Source organism: Chlorocebus sabaeus, chromosome 9 (genome assembly GCF_047675955.1).
Source record: "Chlorocebus sabaeus isolate Y175 chromosome 9, mChlSab1.0.hap1, whole genome shotgun sequence".
Classification (NCBI taxonomy): Eukaryota; Metazoa; Chordata; class Mammalia; order Primates; family Cercopithecidae; genus Chlorocebus; species Chlorocebus sabaeus.
Genome location: NC_132912.1, coordinates 95,292,213 through 95,314,359, shown reverse-complemented (window position 1 = coordinate 95,314,359; position 22,147 = coordinate 95,292,213). Strand labels below are relative to the sequence as shown.

General features: G+C 44.8%; 1 protein-coding gene across 5 annotated transcripts in view; it reads left to right on the top strand.

Annotated features, from left to right (window-relative positions):
• Positions 1–2,372: 2,372 nt before the first annotated feature.
• Positions 2,373–22,147, top strand: part of IDE (insulin degrading enzyme) — a 118,902-nt gene continuing 99,127 nt past the window's right edge. For 3 of the 5 annotated variants that reach the window (XM_007963562.3, XM_073019173.1, XM_073019175.1), the window contains exon 1: positions 2,374–2,546. In XM_007963562.3, coding sequence (XP_007961753.1) covers positions 2,449–2,546 — 98 coding nt within the window. In that variant the 5' untranslated portion in view covers positions 2,374–2,448. Of the gene's footprint in view, positions 2,547–2,665; positions 2,780–22,147 lie in introns of those variants that run through there. The other 2 variants (XM_007963563.3, XM_007963561.3) reach the window with 2 other exon arrangements.

Genomic DNA, 22,147 nt, shown 5'->3' with positions numbered 1-22,147 from the left:
CACTTCCTCAGAGGGGCCTTTCCTGACCACCTGTTCCTTCATATCACTTACTCACTTACTTGATTATTATCTGTTTTTCCCACACAGCTAGAAGGTAAGCTCCATCAAGACAGAAACTTTTGTCTTTTTTGTCCACTGCTGTATCCCCAGCACCTTTATAGTACCTGGTATCTGTAAGGAATTCAACAAACATTTGTCAAGTCATAAATGAGATGAGCGAATCACAGGTTTTGGAATCAGACAGTCCCGAGTTCAAATTACAACTCCACTCTTTTTGTCCAATTGTTGGCAAGTTACTTAACCTCTCTCTGCCACAGCTTCCTCATCTCTGGTAGGTGGGGAAATATCCATTACAGAGGGTGGTCATGATGACTAATGAAGGATCAATGTACAATGCCAGACATAGAGTAGACCCTCCAAATTGTTACTTTTCTTTCCATCCACCTCCTCTTTATTGAGATGATAGTTATGAGACTATATTAATATTATTCTTTCTTATCCAGGACATCCACTCCAACCAGAGGGAAATTTATTATGAAGCTAATGAAGTTTAAACTTCAGGGCTGCTCACTTGCACAGGCTCCAAACTGGGATTTGTAGAGGGAAAGCCAGTTGTCTAGAAGCTCTTTTTTTTTTTTCTTGAGACATAGAGTCTCATTTTGTTGCCCAGGCTGGAGTGCAGTGATGTGATCTCAGCTCACTGCAACCTCCGCCTCCCGGGTTCAAGTGATTCTCCTGCCTCAGCCTCCTGAGTAACTGGGATTACAGGCGCATGCCACCACGCCCAACTGATTTTTGTATTTTTAGTAGAGATGCGGTTTCACCATGTTGGTCAGGCTGGTCTCGAACTCCTGACCTCGTGATCCGACCAGTTTGGCTTCCCAAAGTGCTGGGATTACAGGCATGAGCCACCACGCCTCACCATCTGGAAGCATTTTTATGTAAACATTTCTAATAAATAGCCTAAAGAGATCTCAGGGATAAAAAAGGTACTAATCTCCAAGTCTCCAGTATTTGTTGTGATGTATTTTCTCTCTATAGTAATCTTTTGATTGCTAATTCTGTATTTATAATTTGTATTTTATGTCTCAAAGAGGTCCCCCAAATTGTATATGTTTCAAGCCCTCCAAGTCTGAATCTACCCTTTACCCAGTCCATTTATAGATTCCATTAATGGAGCATAGATGTATTCAGAAAGTCTGCATTAACACTCTCAGAGGAGCTGCTTCAAGGTGATTGACTACTCTGCAGTGGGACTGGTAATTTAAAGGTTCTTAAAACCACGCACTTGCAAACCCCACTAGGAGGCTTGCCATAATTTTTTACCTGTTTTCATCCAAAGGTTTGCCTTTAGGTGAAACTGCATTGTTAAAAAGACCGTGGGTACGCCTTCGATAAAGCATCAACTTGATTAAGAAATCCTCCTACTGAATTCCCATTTAAAGCAATACTTGGACTAAGGACACTGTTTTTGGTTGCAGTCTTTGGTCTACCAATCAGAAACCTAAAAGTACTTAAGCTGGGAAGTTACCATCCATAATCGCATTCTTCCTTAAAGACTCACATAAGGTATTATGGAAAGTTAGATCCATAACAACTATTAGGCTGTTAGTGGGTGCAAAGCATTCTTTCCCACTGGGGAGAAAATTCTTTGTTTAAAAAGGAACGACTGAAGCCGACTGACACTAGTAGTATTCCTAGTACGGAGTACTAACAAGAGTAGTAGTTTCTACTCTGGATCTGAAGCCTTGTTTCGCTGTGGCGCCCGTCCCATCCGCACCTTCCTCTTAAGAGACCTGCTAGCTTCCCCAAGGATGGAAACGTCCCCCTGGGTCCTGACCTCTCTACCGCGGAACCCTGCGTCTGAATTTCCCCCACGTCGCACTCCAGCCTGGTCTCCAGCGCATCTGTGCCTTCGCGGTCCACGTCCCCACCGCGCTCTAGAGGGAGCCCGCGAGCCGCGCGCCCGCCGCGGATTCATTTTCTGTGAAGCCGCCGAGACCAGGAACCTAGTTCCGACACCTGCAGGGTCCGGCACGCTAGTCAGTGGGGGTGCCTCAGAAAACATGGCCCCGTGTGACCTCACTGTTTTCATGAACGACCCCTTGCTCCCTCACAGCCAGACACGTCGCCACCCTCACAAGTGCGGCCGGTGGGACCTAGCTGGGACCCTCCCCGCCTGGGAAAGTCTGGGTGCTGGCTCCTAAAGCGCGCCGGCCAGACGCCCGTCCCACCAGCCCACCAGCTCAGGCCTCGGCAGGCCGCCGTCCCTAACGTCCTCGCTAGCGTCTTCGCCCCATCCGGCTCCAGGCAAAACCCGGAGCGGCTGCCTCTCTGCAGCTCCCGGGAGACCGCGCGGCGCGGCGGCTAGAGCATGCGCAGTGCGCAGGGCCGGCTCGAAGCGCAAGCAGGAAGCGTTCGCGGTGATCCCGGCGACTGCGCTGGCTAATGCGGTACCGGCTAGCGTGGCTTCGGCACCCCGCGCTGCCCAGCACCTTCCGCTCAGTCCTCGGCGCCCGCCTGCCGCCCCCGGAGCGCCTGTGTGGGTAAGTGGAATGGAGCGCCCGGGCCCTCGGGCCCCGTGGGTCACGGTGGTTTGGCGCTCGGGTTGCAAAGTGGTGATTCAGCACTTAAAGCCGCCGCCGCTGCCCCTCACGCCGCCCGTCCCGCCGGCCTGGGGCCCGGACTGCCACGCTGAGGCCGCCCCAGGGCCCGGAAGAGCGGCTGGCCAGGCGGGAGCCAGAGGCCTGGTCCAGAGTCGGGGACGTCCCTCGGGCTGGTGAGGGACCGGGGCCGTTACCCGGGGCCACGGGGCGTGTGCCAGTAGTGTGGGGGCGCGGGGGCGGACAGAGTCACCCGGCCTGCACCCGGGAGCCGCTCCGCCTTACTCTGCCGGAGTCCGCCTGTGAGGGGGCCGGGAACCTGAGGCGGACTCGAGCCGTGGGGTAAAGGAATCCGGCGACTTTTGGGGGACCGCTTCTTACCTTGCCCTCAGCCCTGCCCTTTCCTCCGGGCACTGAGTTTCCAGGACCGTGTGGAATGCCCGCGCTGGGAAAAAAAAGTTTGTCAGCCTCCCGCCTTAGTGAGAAGACGAGTGTGGGGTTTCCTATCAGGGGACATTTAGGAGCCGAAAGATACCTCGGGATCCTCTACAGCAGCTCCCTTGTTTTGCTCGGAGACAACCGGGGCTCCGAGAGATGGCTTGATTTCCTGACAATTGCCGAGATTGTGGCAAAATCAGGATTAGGACACAGGTTTTTTGCCATCCAGTGGCGTGCTCTCCACTTCACCGTTGATCTGCGTACGCTAGGCTTTTTCAGGCTTGTAGTGAACGTTGAATATTTTTTACTACGAATGGAAGAGGATAGGCAGTATTATCTTGCCCTCCCTAGAAACATTATTTGAACCCCTCCTGGTTTTAATCAGTAATAGCCAGCACCTACTAAGTGCAGGGCACTGTGATGGACCCTCTATGTAAAGTATGTGTCTGCCTTCCAAGGAACTTTGATTTGATTGGAGCGGTTTGGGATGCCACGGGAATTGAGATAGCTAAAAGGGTGTGTTGATGAGGGTCAGAAGATGAGTAGTATGGGTAGTGTGTGGAGGTAGAGGTAGAAAAGTGGGGGGTAGGCTGGCTTTGCAAGAAATGGCGGAAAGGTTGGAGTGAGGGCTGGCGTGGGCGTAATCCAGCCTAGATATGCGGGCAGTTTGTGTTGGGGGAACGGTGAGCCGATTAGTCTGGTTGAAGCTTTAGAGAATTTCCCTGGGGGAATTAGGAGGACACAAGTCCTGTATTATAACGGTAGGGTAATGCTGGCCTGGGTCTTGAATTCTAGTTGGGATTTTCCCAGTGCGTAGTAGGTAGGGAGCCCTTAAGTTTTTGAGCTGGGAAGTTATCTGATGGAACTGGGAGTTTAGAAAAGTAGTTTGGTGGCTGTGTGCAGGATGTCAGGGAGTGGAGAGAGTCCTGAGGCAGAGAAACCTGTTGGGACTTAGTCTTTACTGCCTGTGTTAGGACGGTAGCAGTGGGGCACTAAGAAAAGCTAATACAAATGAATACTCTATGGAACTTGTTCTCCTCTGTTTTCCATTACATCACAAAATCTCCTATAATGTGCAGAAGACCCCTGAGCTTAGAGAATCAGGTGGTAAGCACAGGCAGGATGCCTCCTTTTGTCCTCTTCTGGATCAGTCCGCTTTTGTTCTAAATTCATTACTGATAGGCTAGGCTTAGCTTCATACTGTCTCCAGCATATAGCATTTGTGATTTTTAAAGAAAGCACCAATTTTAAGTTTTATATAACTAAGTGGTGTGTATGTTCTAGTGAAAATTACATTTTCTCTGTAGTTATTAAGTCCAGTCGACCATCCAGAGTTTCAAGATATGTTTTTCTCAAAGATGGAAATTTGGGAGATTCAAAGCATAATGAATGAGATGAGCCAGCTGGAAAGCTCTAGCCTAAAATGAGTGAGTGAGGCTTTTAAGGAAAATACAGGTCCACCCAAAGGGTTTGGGGCACAGTTTTAGGAAGGAAAGCCCTAACGTCTGAAGCTACCACATATTCACACCTTAAAGAATGCAGTCAGCCCTACTGTACATCGTAGGAAGAATGTCTTAACCGAGATAGCCACACAGCTATTTGCTGGAAGAGCAGGGATTTAACCCTTGTCTATCTGGCGTCGGAGCCTGAGCTCTTAGCTGTTAGGTACTTGCAAACACAAGTACTGCCTCTGCTGGTATTTGGGCATTCATTTTCTGGTCTAACCTCTTGAGACAGAGATGGTCTTAAAGCATTTATTTAAAATCAATCCATTTACAAAGTAACCTCCTTGTTCTGTGTTCAGCCATATTTTATAACTTGGGACTGTGTGGAATTATCTGAACTGTTGGGGCACCTGGAGATAATAGCCCATTTCCCTGGCAACAACTTGAGCCACCTGGGCATCAGTCATCTCACTTTGCAGGCAGCCCTACTTTGCATTTCCCTGTTCTGTAGGCTTAGGAAACAGTGGTATGTCAATTGGGACTATCAACATTCAAGCTTTTAAACTACTTTTAATCAGAAAAATGCCTTTTAGTAGTGTAAAAGGACAGGGTATCGCTGAGTTTCTTTAACCTAATCCACACATCCTGCCTGTCTTGAAAGTTAGGGTTGAGGCCAGGTGGGGTGGCTCATGCCTGTAATCCCAGAACTTTGGGAGGCCGAGGTGGGCGGATCACTTGAGGTCAGGAGTTCAAGACCAGCCTGGGCAACATCGTGAAACCCCATCTCTACTAAAAATACAAAAAAATTAGCTGGGCGTGGTGGTGGGCGCTTGTAATCTCAGCTACTCCTGAGGCTGGGGCAGGAGAAGAATTGCTTGAACCCGGGAGGCTGAGGCAGGAGAATCACTTGAACCCAGGGAGGCGGAGGTTGCTGTGAGCTGAGATCGTGTCACTGCACTCCAGCGTGGGTTACTGAGCGAGACTCTGTCTTAAAAAAAAAAAAAAAAAATTAGATTGGGGACAGTCTTCCCAGGATAGGGGAGGAAAAGTTCAGTATGTTTTCTTTTAAGTTCGATACAGGGTTTCACCCTGTTGCTCAGGCTGGAGTGCAGTGGTGTGATCTCAGCTCACTGCAATCTTTACCTCTTGGGCTCAAGCGATCCTCCCACTTTAACCTCCTGAGTAGCTGGGACTGCAGGCTCACGTCCCCATCCCACAACTAATTTTTGTATTTTTGGTAGAGTTGGGGTTTCGTGGTGTTGCCCAGGGTGGTCTCAAACTCCTGGGCTGAAGCAATCCCCCCGCCTCCCAAAGTGCTGGGGTTACAGGCATGAGCCACTGTGCCAGGCCCAGTATGTGTTTCATAAACATTGGTTTCCTTTCTGTTTTTTTGTTGGTATTTTATATCTCCTAAACATGTACCTAGAGGATCAGGCTACCTTTTAGCCAGGATGACAAGGCTAGAGCACTTTCCTTCCACAGGGGTAGATCCTCTATAGATATGTTAGGTTTTGGAGAGTTCTCAGTTGGCTGGTCTTCAGTCTGTCCTCATTGTTCTGTTAGTTTAGACATTATTTGAATATCTACTCTGTAGTGATCACATTCTGTGTCCAGTACTATGTAAATGCAAAGATAGCCATAAATCTTGTCCTCAAGGAGCTTTCAGTAATAAACAGTAAACTCCTTTACCTCTGACCCTTTACTGGACACCTCCACTCTTTTTTTTTTTTTTTAGACGGAGTCTTGCTCTGTGGCCCAGGCTGGAGTGCAGTGGCTGGATCTCAGCTCACTGCAAGCTCCGCCTCCCGGGTTTACGCCATTCTCCTGCCTCAGCCTCCCGAGTAGCTGGGACTACAGGTGCCCGCCATCTCGCCCGGCTAGTTTTTTGTATTTTTTTAGTAGAGACGGGGTTTCACCGGGTTAGCCAGGATGGTCTCGATCTCCTGACCTCGTGATCCACTCGTCTCGGCCTCCCAAAGTGCTGGGGTTACAGGCTTGAGCCACCGCACCCGGCCGACACCTCCACTCTTATGTTTTGTTTCTTTCAATTAATTTTGAAAAACAACTTAGTATTTTTTTTATCACAATACAGATTACTTTTTTAAAAAGTAGGACTCACAAAATTATTTTATTCTTCTTAAAGAACTGTTTTGTTTCTTTTTGCCTATTAAAGGTGTAACTTTTTTTTTTTTTTTTTTTGAGACTGAGTCTCATTCTGTCGCTCAGGCTGGAGTGTGACAGGATCTTGGCTCACTGCAACTTCCACCTCCCAGGTTCAAGTGATTCTCCTGCCTCAGCCTCCAGAGTAGCTGAGATTACAGGTGAGCGCCACCACACACAACTAATTTTTGTATTTCTAGTAGAGACGGGATTTCGCCATGATGGCCAGGCTGGTCTCGAACTCCTGACCTCAGGTGATCCACCCGCCTTGGCCTTCCAAAGTGCTGGGATTACAGGCATGAGCCACTGTGCTCGGCATAACTTTTTTTTTATTTTTTATTTTTATTGTTTTATTTTATTTTATTTTTTGAGACAGAGTGTCCGCTCTGTTGCCCAGGCTGGAGTGCAGTGGCACAATCTCGGCTCACTGCAAGCTCCGCCTCCCAGGTGCACGCCATTCTCCTGCCTCAGCCTCCTGAGTAGCTGGGACTACAGGTGCCCGCCACCACACCCGGCTAATTTTTTTTGTGTGTTTTTAGTAGAAACGGGGTTTCACGGTGTTAGCCAGGATGGTTTCTATCTCCTGACCTTGTGATCCACCTGCATCGGCCTCCCAAAGTGCTGGGATTACAGGCATGAGCCACCGCGCCCGGCAACGTAACTTTTTAAAGTAGGACTCACAAGCTGCTTTCTGAAGGGAAGGCATCACACTCTGCCTGACACATAGTGGGTACTCAGTACATATTTATTGCATAACTTAATTGATTAATGGTCTTTTTTCAGAACGATTTTTCTCTGCAGAGTCCTTAGTTTTGTTATGTTGATATTATCATTTTTTTCAGTTTAGCTTGAAAATCTTTGAATCTTTTTCCCTCATTGCCTATTCCCAAGACCCAATCCTCCTGAGTCTTTCATCTTAAAGACTCCTAAAGTTTCTTGGAGTGATCTTGACCCTCATCACCATCCTAGTTCAGAACGTGATCATCTTCAGTAACATCTTACATCAGTGAGATTATCTCACCTGAACAGGTTTTAGAACTGACTTTTCCAGCCTTCTGTCTCCCTACTAGTTGATTCTTATCATCACTGTCAGATTAATAAATCACTTTTCCCAAGCTGTTGTCTCGCCTAAAGATCACCAGTGGTTCTGCACTATTTCAAGATCAAGTTCAAACTTCTTGACCCAGCATGTAAGCATTCTGTTGGCTGGCCTTAGCCCAACTTTTCAGCCTAACTCTTCTCCAGTCAGACTTACCAATTTGGTGTCTCCTTTTACATGACCTATTCATTCCCAATTCTGAGATGCCCTTTCTCTCTTTTCTTTATATGACTAAATCCTTTCTTATTTTTAGGCCTTGTTATACAGGTCACAAAATTACTCTTCCTTTTTCTCAATTTAATAATTATTAAAAACATTGTGAAACATCTGTTTGAGGTTTATATATTGCTTCTTGTTTTTGTACTCTCTTATTTAATATTGTACAAGCCAGAGTATATAGGACAAAGAAGAAAAACAAAACAAACACCTGTGTACCATCTACTTTAGGAAATAGAACATTTCCAGCAACTTTGAACCTGTCTGTGCTCACCTGCCCAGTTGTAACTCTATTCCTCCCCTGTAGAGGTATTATTATTATTATTTTGAGAAAGAGTCTGGCCTTGTTGCCCAGGCTGGAGTATAGTGGCGCGATCTCCGCTCACTGCAACCTCTGCCTCCCGGCTTCAAGCGATTCTCCTGCCTCAGCCTCCCAAGTAGCTGAGACTATAGGCGTGCACCACCATGCATGGCTAATTTTTGTATTTTTAGTAGAGATGGGGTTTCACCACGTTGCCCAGGCTGGTCTTAAACCCCTGACCTCAGGTAATCCACCCACCTCAGCCTCCCAAAGTGCTGGGATTACAGGCGTGGGCCACTGCACCTGGCTGTACTGTTCTATATTTGGATAACCATTTCCTTAGTTTTCTTTATAGCTTTATCACATTTAATACTTCTTAGGTAGTATATTGTTTAGTTTTATTGCTTTTGACCTTTAGTACAAACTTTTCTTCTCTGAGTTACTTTTTTTCATTTAACATTCATTTAACATCATTCATAAAGATGTATAAATTCACTGCTGAATGGCAGTCATGCAAATATGCCCCGGTATCATATCGATCATCGCAAACATTCTGTAAGATAGGCCTAATCTATATTCTGACAACTTCCAAATGTGTTTTTCTAGCCAGAACCTCTCCCTCAAATTTTAGGTTTAAGTAATAAACTTCCTACTCAACAATATGAGTCACACTGGTCTCCTTGCTTGACTTGCTCTTACCTCAGATCATTTGCACTGTTTTCCCTCTGCTGAGAACACTCTGCTACTAGTAAGATTGGGGAGAGCTTGGCAGAGAACGCAGGGTTTGAGCAAGAGTCTTTGAAGGAAATATTGAATTTGGATGAACAAAGGAGAGTTGAGAAAACATTTTGTTTTTTGGAGACAGGATCTCACTCTGTCACCCAGGCTGGAATGCGGTGGCACGATCAAAGCTCACTGCAGCCTTGAACTCCTGAGCTCAAGTGATCCTCTCACCTCAGCCTCCTGAGTAGCTAGGACTACAGACTTGTGCCACCATGCCTGGCTAATTTTTAAAATTTCTGTAGAGGCAGGATATTGCTATGTTGTCCATACTGGTCTGTAACTCCTGGCTTCGAGCAATCCTCCTGCCTCTGCCTCCCAAAGTGCTGTGATTACAGGCATAAGCCACCACAACCAGAAGAGAAAATGTTTTAGATAGAAGGAATGGTATTAGCAAAGGTGCAGAAGTAGGGAAATTCACAATATCAGCAAAGGAAAGTTAAATTTTGTCCTATTGGATGTAGAGAACCTCAGATACTTTTTGAGCAATAGAGTGACACATGAAAGCTATGTTTTTGGATAATTAATCTGGCTGCTTTTGTAAGCACAGTTTGAAATGCAGGCAGAGACTGATGAGGGATAAAGAAGGTAGTACAAATGACAGGGAAAGAAGAGTGTCTGCAGAAGACATGTGCAAGAAGGATTCAGCAGGGTTTAGCTATTGATTGGATATAGGGATGATGGGGGGAGTCAGAGAAGCCTGAGATCTTGAGCCGGAGTGACTTTGAGTCTAGGAAGGGCCACCAGGGTAGGAAAAACTCTCATGGGGGAGACCCAGCTCTGGGAAGTTCAGCTACGTGAGATGTTTGTCCTGCCTGGCAGGTGGCAGGTTTTCCAAAGGCATACCAAGAGAACAGGTTGATTGGGTACAGTAGTGGGGCACAGTCTTGTAGGCACTTTTGGGCTGGCTCTTACCCTCAGCTCCCATAGGGAGCGTAGAACAAGTCTGACCTGTGCTGGGGTCTAAGTGGATTCAGCTGTAATGCTGTTGCTGCCGCTGATAATGTTTTATTTTAAAAGATTTAGTAGCTAATATTTATTGAATGCCTATTATATGTTAATGCTTCTTTGGGTGGGAGGTAGTCATCCCCTCAAGCAGTTATTCTTTGTTACAAACAATCCAATTAAACTCGCTTAATTATTTTGAAATGTGCAATTAAATTATTGTTGATTATAGTCACCCTGTTGTGGTATCAAATACTAGGTCTTTTTTTTTTTTTCCTTTGGTACCCATTAACCATTCCCACGTGCCCTCAACCATCCACTACCCTTCCCAGCCTCTGGTAACCATCGCTACTCTATCTCCATGAGTTCAGTTGTTTTGATTTTTAGATCCCACCAATAAGTAAGAACATGTGATGTCTGTCTTTCTGTGCCTGGCTTATTTCACTTATAATAACCTCAGTTTATGCATTTTATTAGGAGCTTTGCATATGTCGTGCGTGCATGCGTGTATGTGTATGTGTGAGAAACAGTCACTCTCACTCTGTCGCCACTAGGTGGAGTGCAGTGGTGTGATCAGGCCTCACTGCAGCCTCGACCTCTCCCGGCTCAGGTGATTCTCCTGCCACCTCAGTACTCCCATGTTCCCCAAGTAGCTGGGACTAGTAGCTGGAACTCGGCACATACCACCATACCTGGCTAATTTTTGGGGGATTTTTTTGTTTTTGTTTTTGTAGAGACAGGGTTTCGTCATGTTGCCCAGACTGGTCTCAAACTCCTCGGTTCAAGCAGTCCACTTACCTTGGCCTCCCAAAGTACTGGGATTACAGCCGTGAGCCACTGCACCTGGCTGCATATGTCGTTGTCTTTAATGGCCACAGGAATTCTGTGGGAGAGTGGTGGTGGTGGTGGTTTTGTTTTTTTTTTCTTTCAGATAAGGATATTGAAGCTCAAAGAGGTTAACTTGCTCAAGGATACACAGCTAATAAGTGGCTTAGCGAGGTATGAATTCAGCTGGACTCACTCAAGAACCTCAGGGGTGACCATTATATTATCTTCTTCCTAGAGGTAGCACGGCATCTTTAGTAGAGATGGGGATATTAAAACAGGGAGATATTTTTAGGAATAATATACATGGTAGTTGCTGATATTGAGTCTGAAGTGATTACTGGATAGCCAAGGGGAGATCTGCAGGAAGCATTTGAAATATGACTGGAACTTGGTAAGAAGGCCTGAGCTGATTTCCTAAATCTGAGCATAGAGTTGAAGACACAGACATGGATGGATATAGGAAAAATAATCTATGTTCAGATGTGGTGGGGAAGGGGCCAGCCTTGACAATGCTTACATTTAGGGATAAGAAGGAAACATAGTTGGAGAGGTTGGGAGTTAGAGAGGTGGAAGATGACATCAGAAGTGAAATAGTCCGAACTTCTAGCCAAAGAGATTTTGGGGAGGATGGAGTCTTGAGAAAATAACAAATACCATTTCTTTCTTTTCTTTTTTTTTTTTTTTGAGACAGAGTGTTGCTCTGTTGCCTAGGCTGGAGTGCAGTGGCGCTCAGTGTGACCTCTGCCTCCTGAGTTCAAGCAATTCTCATTCCTCAGCCTCCTGAGTTGCTGTGATTATAGGCACCCGCTACCATGCCCCAGCCAGTTTTTCTTTCTTTTTTTTTTTTTTTGAGATGGAGTCTCTCTCTGTCACCCAGGCTGGAGTACAGTGGCACGATCTTGACCCACTGCAACCTCCGCCTCCCAGGTTCAAGCAGTTCTCTCCCTCAGTATCCCAAGTAGCTGAGACTACAGGCATGTGCCACCATGCCCAGCTAATTTTGTATTTTTAGTAGAGATGGGGTTTCACCATGTTGGCCAGGCTGGTCTTGAACTCCTGACCTCAAGTGATCCGCCCACCTTGGCCCCTCAAAGTATTGGGATTACAGGCGTGAGCCACCACACCTAGACCCATCTGTTTTTTTGGCAGAGGTGGGTGAGAGGGGACCAGATCGTCTTTAAACTTCCTAGCTTCATGAATCTGAGACTTTAAGTTTTGGGGTTTTTTTTTTTGAGATGGAGTCTCGCTCTGTCACCAGGCTGGAGTGTAGTGGCATGATCTCAGCTCACTGTAGCCTCCACCTCACGGCTTGAAGTGATTCTCCTGTCTCAGGCACCCAAGTAGCTGGCACAAAGATTTACTCTTAAATTTTCTTTTAATATTTGTATTATTGGCCAGGCGTGGTGGCTCACACCTGTAATCCTAGCACTTTGGGAGGCCGAGGTGGGCAGATCACCTGAGGTCAGGAGTTCGAGACCAGCCTGGCCAACAGGGTGAAACCCCGTCTCTACTGAAAATACCCAAAATTAGCCAGGCATAGTGACAGGTGTCTGTAATCCCAGCTACTCAGGAGACTGAGACAGGAGAATCACTTGAACCTGGAAGGTGGACGTTGCAGTGAGCTGAGATCACCCCTTTGCACTCTAGCCTGGGCAACAAGAGCAAAACTCTGTCTCACAAAAAAAAAAAAAAAAAAAGGAGTTGTATTATTTAATTATTTAGCTGTTACATGGAAGTCTTTGATCTATTTTGAGTTAGTTTATATATATGGTGTGAGGTAAGAGTCCAACTTCACCTTTTTACATGTGGATATCCAGTACTGTTTGTTGAAAAGACTAGTCTTTCCTCATTGAATTATTTTGGCATCCTTTTTGGGTTTTTTTTTTTTTTGAGATGGAGTCTTGCTCTGTTGCCCAGGTTGGAGTGCAGTGGCATGATCTCTGCTCACTGCAACCTCCGCCTCCCATGTTTAAACAATTCTCATGCCTCGGCCTCCCGAGTAGCTGGGACTACAGGCATCCACCACTGTGCCCAGATAATTTTTGTATTTTTAGTAGAGATGGGGTTTCACCATCTTGGCCAGGCTAGTCTTGAACTCCTGGCATCAAGTGATCTGCCCACCTCGGCCTCCCAAAGTGCTGAGATTACAACATGCCAGGCCATCATCCTTATCAAAAATAAATTGATCAAAAAGTGAAAGTTTATCTCTGAGCTTTCTGTTTTGTTCCATTAATCTGTATGTTTATCCTGATGCCAGTACCACACTATTTTGTTTACAGTTGTTTTGAAGTCAGGCAGTTTGAGTCTTCCAGCTTTGTTCTTCTTTCTCAAGACTTTTTTGACCATTCTGGGTCCTCTGCATTTCCAAACAAGTCTTAGGATCAATTTGTCAATTTCTGCAAAAAAGAAGTCTTAGGTGGGATTTTAATCTAAATGGGGATTACTGTTATCTTAAAAATACTGTCTTCTCATCCATGAACATGGGAGTCTTTCCATTTAGAGTTTAAGTTTTACATTTCTTTTGTTAAATTTATTCCTAAGTTTTTGTTGTTGTTGTTGTTGTTTTTGTTTTTGTTTGTTTGTTTGTTTTTGAGGCAGAGTCTCACTCTATTGGCCTGGTAGAGTGCAATGGGGAGATCTTGGCTCACTGCAACCCCCACTTTCCGGGTTCAAGCCATTCTCCTGCTTCAGCCTCCCAAGTAGCTGGGATTACAGGCATGTGCCACCACGCTCAGCTAATTTTTGTATTTTTAGTAGAAACGAGGTTTCTCCATGTTGGTCAGGCTGGTCTTGACCTCCTGACCTCAGGTGATCCCCCCACCTCGGCCTCCCAAAGTGTTGGGATTACAGGCGGGAGCCACTGTGCCTGGCCTTTTTAGTGTGATTCTCTATATAATCACAATACCATCAAAATCAGAAAATTATCACTGATGAATAGAAGTGAGAGTGGGCATCCTCATCATGCTTGTTCCTGATTATAGAGGAAAGGCTTTCAACTTTTCACTGCTGAATATGTTCATTGTTTGCTTGTCTTCCATGGCCCTTATTGTACTGAAGTACACAATGGAGGTATTCCTTGTATACCTAATTTGTTGAGAGTTTTTACCATGAAAGGCTGTTGAATATTGTCAAATTATTTTTCTGCATCTATTTTTTCCCCTTTTTTCACAGATCCTGCAGGTGGCATCTGAAAGCCGTCTGTGAAGAGGGATTTTGTTTTTGTTTTTGTTTTTGAGATGGAGTTTTGCTCTTGTTGCCCAGGCTGGAGTGCAATGGCAAGATCTTGGCTCACTGCAACCTCTGCCTCCTGGGTTCAAGCGATTCTCCTGCCTCAGCCTCCCAAGTAGCTGGGATTATAGTCATGTGCCACCACACTCGGCTAATTTTGTATTTTTAGTAGAGACGGGGTTTTTCCATGTTGGTCAGACTGGTCTTGAATTCCTGACCTCAGGTGATCCACCTGCCTTGGCCTCCCAAAGTGCTGGGATTACAGGTATGAGCCACTGCACCTGGCCATCTTTTTTTGTTTTTGTTTTTGTTTTTGAGACACTATTGCACTCTTGTCAGCCTGACTGGAGTGCAGTGGTGCAGTCGTGGCTCACTGCAGACCTAAATTCTTGAGCTCAAGGGATCTTTCTACCTTAGCATCCCTGTGTACTTGGGAATATAGGCGTGTGCCATCATGTCCAGCTGTTTTTGTAGAGGTGGTGTCTTGCTATGTTGCGCAGGCTGGTCTTGAGCTCTTGAACTCAAGCCATCCTTTCATCCCAGCCTCCCAAAATGTTGGGATGACAGGCATGAGCCACTATACTTAGCCTTTTTTCTACATCTGTTGAGATTCGTGTGGGGGGGTTCCCCCTTCATTCTGTTAATGTGGTGTATCACATTTATTGTTTGCAATAAGTGTGTTGATGTTGAACCATCCTTGCATTGCAGGGATAAATCTCACTTGATCACGGTGAATGGTCCTTTTAACATGCTGTTGAATTTGGTTTGCAAGTATTTTGTTGAGGGTATTTGCACCAATATTCATCAGTGATATTGGCCTGTAGTTTTCATTTTTTGATGTGTCTTTGTATGGTTTTGGTATCAGGGTAATACTGGCCTCATAGAATGAGTCTGGAGTTATTCCTTCCTCCTCTATTTTTTGGAATAATTTGAGCAGAATTGGTATTAGTTATTTAAATATTTAGTATAATTCAGCAGGAAAGCCATGGGTCCTGGGCTTTTCTTAGCTGGCAGACTTTATTATGGCTTCAATCTTGTTACTTGTTGGTGTGTTTAGGTTTTGGATTTCTTCATGGTTCAATCTTGGTAGGTTGTGTGTGTCTAGGAATTTACCCATTTCTTCTAGATTTTTCAGTTTATTGGCATATAGTTGCTCATAGTAGCCACTAATCTTTTGAATTTTTGCAGTATCAATTGTAATGTCTCCTTTTTCTTTTTCTTTCTCTTTTTTTCTCTTTTGAGACGAAGTCTCGCTCTTGTCCCCCAGGCTGGAGTACAGTGGTGTGATCTCGGCTCACTGCAACCTCCGCCTTGCGGGTTCAAGTGTTTCTCCTGCCTCAAACCTCCCAAGTAGCTGGGATTACGGGCGCCTGCCACAACGCCTGGCTAATTTTTGTATTTTTAGTAGAGACGGGATTTCACCATGTTGGCCAGGCTGGTCTCAAACTCCTGACCTTAGGTGATCTGCCCACCTCGGCCTCCCAAAGTACTGGGATTACAGGCGTGAGCCATCGCACCTGGCCTAATGTCTCCTTTTTCATCTCTGTTTTTATTTGTGTCTTCTGTGTTTTTTTCTTAGTCTGGCTAAATGTTTGTCTGTATTCATCAAGGTTATTGGCCTGTAATTTTCTTTTCTTATAGTGTCCTTGTCTGGCTTTAGTATCAGGGTAATACTGATTTCCTAAAATGAGTTTGGAGGTATTCTCTCTTCTTTTTTGGAAGAATTTGAGAAAGATTGGTATTCTTTTTTTTTTTTTTTTGAGATGGAGTCTCACTCTGTTGCCCAGGCTGGAGCACAGTTGCACAGTCTTGGCTCACTGCAACCTCTGCCTCCCAGGTTCAAGCAATTCTCCTGCCTCAGCCTCCTGAGTACCGGGGACTACAGGCATGTGCCACCATACCTGGCTAATTTTTGTATTTTTAGTAGAGACAAGATTTCACCATGTTGGCCAAACTGGTCTCGAACTCCTGACTTCAGGTGATCCGCCTTCCTCAGCCTCCCAAAGTGCTGGGATTACAGGCATGAGCCACCATGCCCAGCCTGCTTTTTCTTTTTGTTATTTATTTATATTGCTATGAACATACATTTATGTTAACTTATGACTGAAAATTCAGTGCTATCGTTCTTTGTTTTGTTGCTCAAATTATTATGGCTTTGACCCTTAGGAGTTTGTTTTGGCGCCTGTGTATTTTGAATAAGCCCCATTTTTTTTAGATTATTGTTTTACTTGTGTTCCAGACTCATATTTTTCTTGCCCTAGCCCTTGAATCAATCACTTAGTTCCTTTTATTGGAAAATATTTTTTTTTAATTTTGAGACAGAGTCTTACTCTGTCACCCAGGCTGGAGTACAATGGCGTGATCTCGGCAGGCAATCTCTGCCTCCCAGGTTCAAGCAATTCTCCTGCCTCAGCCTCCCAGGCAGCTGGGATTACAGGCATGTGCCACCACGCCTGGCTAATTTTTGTATTTTTAGTAGAGATGGGGTTTCATCATGTTGGCCAGGCTGGTCTCAAACTCCTGACCTGAGGTGATCTGCTCACCTCAGCTTCCCAAAGTGCTGGGATTACAGGCATGAGCCACCTCGCCTGGCCAGAAAATAATCTTTAGAGACCAAGATCTGGGCACTAGATGTGCTCATTGCTGCTGAGGTGCCATTGCTTCTAGTGGACAGTCTAGTGCTTCTAGTGGACAGCCACATATACACATATTTATATTTCTATGTCTTTCTGTATCTATTAAAAATATAAGTTTACATTGATACCTTTGATTCCAACTTAGTACCACAATTTTAGCCTTTTCTCATTTCTTATTTATAACTTCTTTTTCCAACAATGAGAACACTGGATTTCATTTTCTACAGTTTACTTTCTTATTTCCTCAATTCTAGTGTACACAAAGTTTCACAATTGCTAGCTCACCTGTGAGAAACACTTTTAAAATAGGTCATAATATTTACATATAGTTCTTTTTCTCCTAAGCTTTATTGTATCCAGTCAAAATTCAGCTTTCCATAGTTAAATTATTTTCTTTTTTTTTTTTTTTTTTTTTTTTTTTTTGAGACGGAGTCTCGCTCTGTCGCCCAGGCTGGAGTGCAGTGGCCGGATCTCAGCTCACTGCAAGCTCCGCCTCCCGGGTTCACGCCATTCTCCCGCCTCAGCCTCCCGAGTAGCTGGGACTACAGGCGTCCGCCACATCACCCGGCTAGTTTTTTGTATTTTTTAGTAGAGACGGGGTTTCATCGTGTTAGCCAGGATGGTCTCGATCTCCTGACCTCGTGATCCACCCGTCTCGGCCTCCCAAAGTGCTGGGATTACAGGCTTGAGCCACCGCGCCCGGCCAAATTATTTTCTTTTACACTCCTTCAATGTGATTATGTTACTCATTTATAGTTGTTAGGTTAGTTTGTTAGAATTTTTCTTTTTCTTTTTGAGATGGAGTCTCGCTCTGTCCCCCAGGCTGGAGTGCAGTGGCTCGATCTAGGCTCACTGCAAACTCCGCCTGCAGGGTTGACGTCATTCTCCTGCCTCAGCCTCCCGAGTAGGTGGGATTACAGGCGCCTGCCACTACGCCTGGCTAATTTTTTGTATTTTTTAGTAGAGACAGGATTTCACTGTGTTAGCCAGGATGATCTCGATCTCCTGACCTCGTGATCCACCTGCCTGGGCCTCCCAGAGTGCTGGGATTACAGGCGTGAGCCACTGCGCCCGGCCAGTTTGTTAGAATTTTGATTCTGTTTCCCACCCCACCCCCCATCATGGTTGGTTTTATTATTGTGATAAATATATAATATAAAATGTATTATTTTGACGTTTTTGTGTGTGTGTATAGATGGGATCTGACTATGTGGCCCAGACTGGTCTCAAACTCCTGGCCTCAGGTGATCTTCCCACCTTGGCTTTCCAAAGTACTGGGATTACAAGCATGAGCCACCACACCTGGCCCATTTTGAGCATTTTTATGTGCATTGTTCAGTCGTGGTAAATACATCCACGTTGTTGTGTAACCATCACCGTCATCCAGCTCTAGAACTTTTTTCATATCACCAAACTGAAACTATGCCCATCAAATAATAACTCACCATTTCCCCTCCCTTCAGACCCTGTCAACCACCAGTCTGTTTTCTGTCTGTGAATTTGACTACTCTAGTTACCTTATGTAAGTGAAGTTATGTAGTATTTGTCCTTTTGTGATTAGCTGATTTCTTTTCTTTTTTTTTTTTTTTTTTTGAGACAGAGTCTTGCTCTGTTGCCAGGCTGGTGTGCAGTGGTGTGGTCTTGGCTCACTGCAACCTCTGCCTCCTGGGTTCAAGCAATTCTCCTGCCTCAGCCTCCTGAGTAGCTGGGACTACATGTGCACACCACCACTCCCAGCTATTTTTTGTATTTTCAGTAGAGACGGGGTTTCACCATGTTGACCAGGATGGTCTCAATCTCTTGACCTCATGATCCGCCTGCCTCAGCCTCCCAAAGTGCTGGGATTACAGGTGTGAGCCACCGTGCCCAGCCAGCTTATTTCATTTAGTATGTCTTCTGGGTTCATATGGTAGCATGTGTCAGAATTTTTTCCTTTTTAAGGCTGAATAAATTTTATTGTATAAACTACATTTTGTTTATTGATTCATCCATCAGTGGACACTTGGGTGACTTCCACCTTTTGGCTGTTGCCAGTACTGCTGCTATGAACATAGCTGTACAAATATCTGTTCGAGTCTTTGCTTTCGTTTCTTTTGTATATGTATCTAGAAGTGGAATTGTTGGATCACATGGTAATTCTATTTCTAATTTTCTGAGGAACTGCCATACTGTTTTCCATACTGCTGTACCATTTTGTATTCCCACTAGCAGTGTGCACAGGCTAGTTTTTCCACATCCTCACCTGCACTTATTTTATTTATTATTATTATTATTTTTAGAGATCGAGTCTTGCTCTGTCTCCAAGCTGGAGTGCAGTGGCACGATCTTGGCTCACTGCAACCTCTGCCTCCCAAGTTCAAGGGATTCTTCTGTCTCAGCCTCCTGAGTAGCTGGAACTACAGGCGCACGCCACCACACCTGGCTAATTTATGTATTTTTAGTAGAGACGGGGTTTCACTATGTTGGCCAGGTTGTGTTTTTTTGTTTGTTTGTTTATTTGTTTGTTTTGAGATGGAGTCTCCCTCTGTCACCCAGACTGGAGTGCAGTGGCACCATCTCTGCTAACTGCAAGCTCCGCCTCCCGGGTTCACACCGTTCTCCTGCCTCAGTCTCCTGATTGACTGGGACTACAGGCGCGTGCTACCACACCTGGCTAATTTTTTGTATTCACAGTGTTTTTAAAATAATTATCCTAATCGGTATGAAGTGGCATTTCATTTTGGTTTTGATTTGTACTTTTCTAATGATTAGTGATGTTGAGCATCTTTTTATATACTTATTGGCCATTTGTATATCTTCTTTGGAGAAGTGTCTTTTCAAGACCTTTGCCCTTTTGGAATTTTTTTGTTGTTTTGTTGAAGGTTTATATATATTCTGGATATTAACCCCTTATCAGATATTTTTTCCCACTCCACAGGTTGCCTTTTCACTGTATCCTTTGCACAGAAATTTTTTATTTTAATATAGGTCAGTTTATTTATTTATTTATTTACTTACTTATTTAGTTTTTGAGATGGAGTTTTGCTCTTGTTGCCCAGGCTGGAGTGCAGTAGTGCGATCTCGGCTCACCGCAACCTCCACTTCCTGGGTTCAAGAGATTCTCCTGCCTCAGCCTCCCGAGTAGCTGGGATTACAGACATGTTCCACCATGCCCGGCTAATTTTTTATTTTTAGTGGAGACAGGGTTTCTCCATGTTGGTCAGGCTGGTCTTGAACTCCCAACCTCAGGTGATCTGCCCACCTTGGCCTCTCAAAGTGCTGGGATTACAGGCATGAGCCACTATGCCTGGCCAATTCAGTTTATTTTTTTCTTTTATTGCCTGTGTTTTTGGTGTCATATCCAGGAAATAATTGCCCAATCCAATGTCATGAAGCTTTTGGCCTATGTTTTCTTCTAAGAGTTTTATGATTTTAGCTCTTATATTTAGTTTTTTATCCATGCCCCTGGATTTTTTTTGTACACCAAAGTTAAAGAAGAATAAGAAGAATTCAACTATCTTTTATCTAGTACTTACTGTATTGGTCAGTTCTCGCATTGCTATAAAGAAATACCTGAGACTGGATAATTTATAAAGAAAAGAGGTTTAACTGGCCCACAGTTCTGCAGGCATACTGGAAGCATCATGCTAGCATCTGCTCGGTTTCTGGGGAGGCCTCAGGAAACTTTCAGTCATAGTGGAAGGCGAAGGGGAAGAAAGCACTGCTTACATGGCAGGAGCAGGAGCAAGGAGGAGGGAGGTGCTACACACTTTTAAACAACCAGATCTCACTCACTATCACAAGAACACCACCAAGAGGATGCTGCTAACCCATTCATGAGAACTCTGCCCCCATGATCCAGTCACCTCCCATCAGGCCCCACCTCCAACACTGGGGTTTACAATTCAGCTTGAGATTTGGTGGGGACACAGATTCAAACCATATCACTTACATAGTTTCATTTTTTACATTTTGTTTTCTTGTTTATTGGGAGTTTATATTTGTGAATGATGTTAGATGTGGATCTGATTTTGTCTTTTTCCTGATGGCAACTCAATTGTCCAGACACTATTAAAAGTCCATCTCTTTTTTTTTTTTTTTTTTTGAGACAGAGTCTCACTCTGTCGCCCAGGCTAGAGTGCAGTGGCCAGATCTCAGCCCACTGCAAACTCCGCCTCCCGGGTTTACGCCATTCTCCTGCCTCAGCCTCCCGAGTAGCTGGGACTACAGGTGCCCGCCACCTCGCCCGGCTAGTTTTTTGTATTTTTTTTAGTAGAGACGGGGTTTCACCGTTTTAGCCAGGATGATCTTGATCTCCTGACCTCGTGATCCGCCCGTCTCGGCCTCCCAAAGTGCTGGAATTACAGGCTTGAGCCATCGCGCCCGGCCTAAAAGTCCATCTCTTACACTGAATGCCACTTCTGTTAAATGCTAAGTTTCCATATGTATTTCAGTCTAATTCTCTACTTTCTAGTCTTTTCCATTGTTCTGTCTTTTTTGTTTGTTTTCTGAGCCAGAGTCTTGCTCTGTCACCCAGGCTGGAGTGCTGTGGCAACCTCTGCCTCCAGGGTTCAAGTGATTTTTCTGCCTCAGCCTCCCAAGTAGCTGGGACTATAGGCGCCCACCACTGCGCCCAGCTAATTTTTATATCTTTAGTAGAGGCAAGGTTTCACCATGTTGGCCAGGCTAGTCTCGAACTCCAGACCTCAGGTGATTCACCTGTCTCAGTCTCCCAAAGTGCTGGGATTACAGGTGTGAGCCACCGTGCCTGGCCTTTCCTTGCTATTTATTCTTGTGTGTTTGTTTTTCCATATAAACTTTAACATCAATATGTCTCCATAAAGTAACTTTTTGGTATTTTTATTGGCGTTCTGCATTAATTTTTAAACTATACTTGTCAGAGCTTTGGGAATCCTTGTCAGTATCACCAACACTGATGGAACCTGGAATTTTTGTTTTGTTTTGTTCATTTGGATAGGGGGAGGGTGTCAATGACTTCCTCTTCCCTTCTTGAACTAGTCATTTCATTTTATGAATTAGATTTCCATAAGATTTCAGTGGAAGAAAGCATATTTCTTTTTTAAAAAATAGTTTGAAATTTGTATCATAAAGTAGCCTCTACTTGAATGCTTGGTGGTGTGGTACTGCTGACACAGCCTAGTCCGTGAAGACTAGGTTAGATTGTCTACATAAGCATCAATTGCTCTCCTTGTATCTACCAACATTGAACTTAGTTTTGCCTACTGTGTCAAGAAAAAGTGAGTTCACTTTTTTACCTGATAGTCTTGAATGCTTGTGGATTGCCTTTATCAATTGGTTACAGTTTTATGGATGAGTCCATTTTAATGGTATTGAAGAGAATATAGGTGATCATCCTTTTTTTTTTTTTGAGATGGAGTCTCGCTCTGTTGCCCAGGCTGGAGTGCAGTGACACAATCTCGGCTCACTGCAAGCTCTGCCTCCCGGGTTCACGCCATTCTCCTGCCTCA